The following is a 7,218-nucleotide window of genomic DNA, read 5'->3' as shown; positions in this document are numbered from 1 at the left end:
TCTATATAACAATAATAATAATATATACTGGACACACGCTTATTAAGCCTATATATCCAGATCAGAATTAAAAAGAATTAGTATCCCGGATATGGATCAGTGTGTTACTGTCTAGTTCATGATTATAAACACGTTCAGTTTGCCCCCAATGTTTATCCAATCGGGATTCGAAAGTTTGGATTGTTGGTGACGTTACATCGGCATTTGGAAGTAAATTCCAGTGGTTAACTACCCGTTCACAGAAAGAATACTTCCTCAGATTAAGTCTGCTCCTTCTGTTTAATAGTTGAAGACTGTGCCCTTTTGTTATCTTGTTATTGTTTTGAATCGGGGAAATCCTCAGCGACAGCCCTATCATATCCTCCATGTGTTAGCTTGTATACTTGTAGCATATCTCCTCTCAATCTTCTGTGCCTCTGTGTCGGTAATTTAAGCATCCTTAGCCTGCTCTCATAGCTTAGGTCTTTCATTCCCGGTATTTGTTTCGTTGCTCTCCTTTATACATTTTCCAACTCATTTATATCTTTTTGCAGATAGGGATTCCATACACAGGCCCCATATTCCAGGTGCGGACGTACAAGCGCTTTATATAAAAGACAGAACGACTTTTCGTCTAAGTACGTGTATGTTCTTCGGATGGTTCCCATTATTCTATTGGCTTTATTGACTGCATCATGAATATGTTGGTTGAAATTTAGGTTGTTGTCTGTTATAATTCCAAGGTCCTTTTCTTTTGTTACCTGATCTAATGTAACCTCGACTCTTCCATTTTCCTCGTCTCCATATCAGTGTAACGGTGTATTATCGGTTATCTTTCCTATGTGCATAACTTTGCATTTGTCCGGGTGAAATTTCAAGAGCCATGTATCAGACCGTTGTTGAAGCATATCTAAATCTTTTTGGATATTCAAGTTATCGGTATGACTGTAAATTTTTGTATCATTTGCAAATAAATATGTACTTGCGTTAATAGTTTTTGGAATCTGAACTGAACAGTACAACAGTCAAACTGCTAACGTCAGTGGTGGAAGAATTTAAAACCGGAAATAAAATGATATTGAAAGACTCTAGGGACAAGAAAGGCAAGCAGCAATGGAGCAGAAGGTCGACAAACAGCACAGCCAGAGGCAGAGAGCAGGCTCCGGCAAGGACATTATGGGAACAGAAGGCAAGAAAGGTGAAAGTAGTGGAGGTAGAGTGGCAAGGAAGGGAGGAAGATGTCATTGGCAGAAGTCTGAGGATACACACCATGTCAGCTACAAACAGGTGATGGTTGAACACAAGGGAGACGAGGTATAGATCAGCGCAGGAACAAGGAAGACTGCAAGACTTCACCCTCTCTATCATCATAATAAGAGTATACCAGGGTATGTCTGTTATTCTATTTATCTGATTGGTAGACTGTTATCAAGCAGTCTGGAACATGTCCAGAAGTGGAAAGGGAGAATTGGGGGCCTACATAAATTTTGATTTGGTTTAGGTAATTTTGAAGCCCGTCAAATGCCTGAAAGCTAATTGTATAGACTAACACTATCCCTACACCCATGGACTGGCGTTATAACGAAAGGTCACAGAGAGATCTTTAGAAGAGTCCTCACATGGGCCACTGTTTAATGTCCCATCCGCCGGACTATGGTTATTGGTCAATGGTTAGATCGGCGCAAGTAAAATCATAACTAACACTTGTGTTATTTGTTGTTGGTGTTGTCCCTTCTTGAAACCTTTCCAATCATACCGACTAAGTAACTTGATCACTTTACAAATGTCTCTTGCTTTCTGATAATCCACTCCATTCCGGCTGCATACATCTGTTCACTATTCTGACTTGTTATAATTAGTGGTTTGTGTGAATATGTTGATTTAGAAGGGTTACGTGAGGTAAGAAGAAAATGCTATGGTAGGATGAGATTATCTAGCATAGATTCAAGTTTGAAAGGCTATTTCCAAAGGTGAGATTCACTATACAAGTAGGATAGCTGGATTATGTTATGGTGGGTGAGAGATGGGTTGGGAGAGGGATGGGTGAGAGATGGGTTGGGAGAGGGGTTGATGAGAGATGGGGTGGGGGAGGGATAGGAGAGAGGTGGATGAAAGATGGGGTGGGAGAGGAGAGGGTGATAGATGGGTTGGGATAGGGATGGATAAGAGATGGGTTGGGAGAGGGGTTTGTGAGAGATGGGGTGGGGGAGGGATGGGTGAGAGATGGGGTGAGAGTTGGGGTGGGTGAGAGATGGGGTGGGAGAGGGATGGATGAGAGATGGGGTGGAAGAGGGGAGGGTGAGAGATGGGGTGGGAGAGGGATGGGTGATAGATGGGGTGGGAGTTGAGGTGGGAGAGGGGTGGGGTGGGTGGGAGAGGAGAGGGTGAGAGATGGGTGAGAGATGTGGTGGGAGAGGGGTGGGTGAGAGATGGGTTGGGAGAGGGGTTGGTGAGAGATGGGGTGGGGGAGGGATGGGAGAGGGGTGGATGAAAGATGGGGTGGGAGAGGAGAGGGTGAGAGATGGGTTGGGATAGGGATGGGTGAGAGATGGGTTGGTAGAGGGGTTTGTGAGAGATGGGGTGGGGGAGGGATGGGTGAGAGATGGGGTGAGAGTTGGGGTGGGTGAGAGATGGGGTGGGAGAGGGATGGATGAGAGATGGGGTGGAAGAGGGGAGGGTGAGAGATGGGGTGGGAGAGGGATGGGTGAGAGAGGGGTTGGGAGAGGGGTAGTTGAGAGTTGGGGTGATAGATGGGTTGGGATAGGGATGGGTGAGAGATGGGTTGGGAGAGGGGTTTGTGAGAGATGGGGTGGGGGAGGGATGGGTGAGAGATGGGGTGAGAGTTGGGGTGGGTGAGAGATGGGGTGAGAGATGGGGTGGGAGAGGGATGGATGAGAGATGGGGTGGAAGAGGGGAGGGTGAGAGATGGGGTGGGAGAGGGATGGGTGATAGATGGGGTGGGAGTTGAGGTGGGAGAGGGGTGGGGTGGGAGAGGAGAGGGTGAGAGATGGGTGAGAGATGTGGTGGGAGAGGGGTGGGTGAGAGATGGGTTGGGAGAGGGGTTGGTGAGAGATGGGGTGGGGGAGGGATGGGAGAGGGGTGGATGAAAGATGGGGTGGGAGAGGAGAGGGTGAGAGATGGGTTGGGATAGGGATGGGTGAGAGATGGGTTGGTAGAGGGGATTGTGAGAGATGGGGTGGGGGAGGGATGGGTGAGAGTTGGGGTGGGTGAGAGATGGGGTGGGAGAGGGATGGGTGAGAGATGAGAGATGGTGGAAGAGGGGAGGGTGAGAGATGGGGTGGGAGAGGGATGGGTGAGAGAGGGGTTGGGAGAGGGGTAGTTGAGAGTTGGGGTGAGAGATGGGGTGGGAGAGGGGTTGGTTAGAGTTAGGGTGAGAGATGGGGTGGGAGAGGGATGGGTTAGAGATGGGGTGGGAGAGGGGCGGGTGAGAGATGGGGTGGGAGAGGGGTGGGGTGGGAGAGGAGAGGGTGAGAGATGGGTAGGGAGAGGGGTGGGTAAGAGATGGGATGGGAGAGGGATGGGTGATAGATGGGATGGGAGTTGAGGTGGGAGAGGGGTGGGGTGGGAGAGGAGAGGGTGAGAGATGGGTAGGGAGATGGATGGGTGAGAGATGTGGTGGGAGAGGGGTGGGTGAGAGATGAGGTGGGAGAGGGGTGGGTAAGATGTTCTGTGGGAGAGGGGAGGGTGAGAGTTGGGATGAGAGATGGGGTGGGAGTTGAGGTGGGTGAGGGGTGGGGTGGGAGAGGGGAGGTTGAGAGATGGGATGGGAGAGGGTTGGGGTGGGAGAGGGGAGGGTGAGAGATGGTGTGGGAGAGGGGAGGGTGAGAGATGGTGTGAGAGAGGGGTGGGTGAGAGATGGGGTGGGAGAGGGGTGGGAGAGGGGTGGGGTCTTGTATATTGTATAGTGGGCCTATGTCAGTATCATGTTTGTTCGTTATGGACAGGTGATTTTTGATTGATGTCTATTTGTGTCTCACTTTCCTGTGTTATGTAATGATCTCTGATTTTCTAGGTTTTATTTATCTCTGTTTACCATGCCTACGTTTAGCGAGTCCATATACCACTGGCCAAGAACTTAAAATCGATTGATCAGTTTATTTCCGTTGGCCTAAGAGAACTCACCTTGATTTGATCTATACCGAACCTAGCAGTGGATACTGTCGGATGTATTTTTCTATTGACTTAGCTAGACGTTGTGATAATAAACCACACAGCGATAGTTTGGTTGTTAGAAACACCCTGTATATTTATTGATTTAGATATTTACATAACGAGGTTTATTCACTTTTTAGGTTTTTATAAATTTTGTTATTATTGAATTTTGGTGTCATTTGTATGATAGTTATGTAAAGGCGCGTGCGTGTCTGTGCTCAGTTCGGCAGCGAACATTCCGACTGGACCTCGATCGGGGACACAACCGCTTCCACTGTATATGTGAACTAATTTAGAAATGTGTATGCGGGTGCTGTGGTGTAGGGTAGGAATCCGCAGTCCTCATGAGGTGTCAGTACACACCAATTAATGAGAATATCGGTATTAATCCGCTTTGTCACAATCTCCCTTGGTATCATGGGGATCCTACTTATTGTGAATCGGTTGTGTAAGTTTCTGGTGTTCAAGGGTTGTCTCTCTTCGCCCTTTCTGTTTACTATTTATTTTTTTATCTAAACAGTCGATCTTTTCTTAGGAATTGGTTGAGCAGTTTATGCAATAGTATTTCATTTTCAACCCGAATGATGGATTTGCATTGGTTTTTTATTCTTTCGAATTCGGAAATAAAAATTTTGTTGATAGGTTGAATCTGATCTATTGTCTCTTCTGGTGACATATTTTTAGCCATTATACAGACATTTAGTATAGTTGTCCCTAGTCTTAGTCTGACAACATCTTCGAATTCATTACGACCTGGCGTTAATTCTTTAATAGTAATTTCTCTATAATAATAGTAACTTGGTCTAAATTGTGTTCGACGAGAAGTTGGTTTGTTACATAGTTATATCAGGGTTTAGTGTGTTTTAGTTAGTCTCTGTAATTGGTGTCTTTAACTTCTGCAACGATAATACTTTGCGGGAAATCGGGTGCAAGTGTTTGTATTCTGGCCCTCCTTACTTAATTTTAATGGTAATTCGCCGAATTCACCTAAATGCTAATTGACACGGTGATTTTTAATCAGCCCAAGGTTATCTTTTGATATTTTAAACCTCCAATGATCAGCTAATTTCTGAATGGCGTCTAAGGTGTTTTCAATGACATTGCCATTGTTATATCTTGTTTTTGTTATTCCAAATGTTGGTATCATCCTTGAACAGACATATGTTAGCTAATTTCATCTTTTTCGTTTTGCCTTTTAAAAAGATGTCTAATTTAATGATATATATATATTGAAAAGTGTTGGTGACATAACTCTTCCTTGGGGGACGCCATTGTCTAGTGTAAGTTCATCCGACAACTCTCTTACTTGAATTTTACGATCTTTTAGGAAATGGATGATGAATCTTAACATGTTTGCGGTTATTCCCACTTGTATTAGTGATAGTAATAGACCTTCGTGCCACATTAGGTCGTAAGCTTTGTCTAAGTCGAGGAAGTATCGAAGATTTTACTTCGTTTTTAATCTCTGGTGTTATTCGGACTTGTTTATGTGTTTAAAGTTGACCTATGATTACTGAAACCGATTTGATTTTCTCTAATGAGATTGTTGTGGAACTAATATACTGAAAAAGAAACGCACGTAGTTCCCCCTGCAGTACACCTTAGCTGTAAGGACATAATGGAATATGTTGGCAGGTATAAAATCAAGAATGATCTCCCTTCTTGACAATCTACCCTAAAATCAGCCAAGCATGACGATGTTATTGTCTAACTTTGTGAGTTTCATTAATACAAATCACACGGCGTGATAAAGCCAAGTCGGATTTTTTCAAACGAATAATTTTAACGGATCCTTCAAGTTCAGTGACGTTAATTTTCCACATTGGCGTTTTGATTTCGCCATTGACCGAGATGACACGCTTTACGCAAGTTCAGAGGGGTAGTGTAATTGCGATGTTGATAGATGTCATAGCTGCTGTCGAACGACAGTTTGGCGTTGCCCCGTGAACAATCAACTATCACTGTACACGTTTCCACGCTACTGGGTTAGTTTACGATCGCCACAAGTGAGGTCGGCCGCGTGTAACGACCGAGCGACAAGACAGGGCGATTAGATTGTTGCACATAGGCAACAGATTCAAGACTGCTGTAGAGATTGTCGCATACCTTAAGTACACTTGGTTAGACCCATTAGTGCCCAAACTGCCAGGACTGCTGGAGTTCCGCGAGAATCATTGCGAGCCGACCTTATGTCGGGCCACCTCTGACACCACAAAGGCGGCAAGTGAGTCTTGAGTAGATGCGCACACATGACCCGAATACGTATGGGATGCGTCGGTGGAGGCGTGTGATGTTCACCGATGGGTCTAGATTCTGTTTGTATCGCTCAGACGGAAGAAAAAGGGTATATCGCACACGCGGTGAGCGTTTCGGCGACGCATGCGTGGTTGAAAGCGGTAAATTAGGTGAAGCTTCTGTAATGATTTGGAGAGGCATCTTCTATGGAATAAAATCCCCCTTAATGGTCCTGGATCGAAACCGTAATGCCGTTCGATACAGAGACCACATCCTCCAACCAAATGTCCTTCCTTCCACTTCTCAGACGTCATAACCTCGGTTTCCAGCAAGACAATGCTCGACCGCATGTTGCCAGAGTCTGTCGTGATTTTCTCACGGCAAACAATGTTCAGCCTCAGGAATGAGGATGAGCTGGACAGGCGTATTAAGAAACGTCAAAATCCCCAAACTAACCACGCCCAGTTGATAGCAGCATTAACACATTCCCTTAATGCGAATTAATGTTCTCATGAATTCAATGCATATGAGAATCCAAGCAAGGATTCATGCAAGAGGTGCCCACACCAGGTACTGAAGTGTCATTTTGTTTCCGCGGGTATCCCACTTTGAGTAACTACTGAAAATTCGAGTGACGTTACAGACTTTTCTTCTACAGTTCTGTATAGAGTAGACTTGTCCCTTCACATTGATATAACATTTTGAACAAATTTCCCAAAATATCATAGTCTATTGATTGCATGATTTAATTGTGCGTTTTTTTAGTTTATAATGTTTTAATCTGTTGTTTATCATGGTTTCTATGGTTTTACATAAATGTGGTGTTAAGGA

At 45.1% G+C, this 7,218-nt stretch overlaps 1 protein-coding gene across 1 annotated transcript; it reads right to left on the bottom strand.

Moving 5' to 3' along the window:
- Window positions 1-1,986: 1,986 nt before the first annotated feature.
- On the bottom strand, window positions 1,987-6,737 carry LOC132565520 (uncharacterized). The gene is made up of 2 exons (XM_060230171.1): window positions 6,508-6,737; window positions 1,987-3,910 (listed from the first exon to the last, which is right to left on the bottom strand). Exons 1-2 carry the CDS (start codon window positions 6,735-6,737, stop codon window positions 1,987-1,989), a joined length of 2,154 nt encoding a protein of 717 aa, XP_060086154.1.
- Window positions 6,738-7,218: the final 481 nt, after the last annotated feature.

The sequence above is a fragment of the Ylistrum balloti genome, unplaced genomic scaffold (genome assembly GCF_031769215.1).
Source record: "Ylistrum balloti isolate Yb309-2 unplaced genomic scaffold, AGI_CSIRO_Ybal_v1 Utg369724, whole genome shotgun sequence".
Classification (NCBI taxonomy): Eukaryota; Metazoa; Mollusca; class Bivalvia; order Pectinida; family Pectinidae; genus Ylistrum; species Ylistrum balloti.
The sequence above is the reverse complement of the archived record's forward strand: the minus strand, read 5'-3'. Positions and strand labels throughout refer to the sequence as shown.

What these genes read in the sequence shown, in the direction of transcription:
- LOC132565520 (XM_060230171.1), bottom strand. Translation starts at nt 6,737, where the DNA reads ATGCGGTCGAGCATTGTCTTGCTGGAAACCGAGGTTATGACGTCTGAG. An exon ending in CGCCGAAACGCTCACCGCGT is followed by an intron (nt 3,911 to 6,507) that starts GTGCGATATACC and finishes ATACTGACATAG; the next exon opens with GCCCACTATACAATATACAA.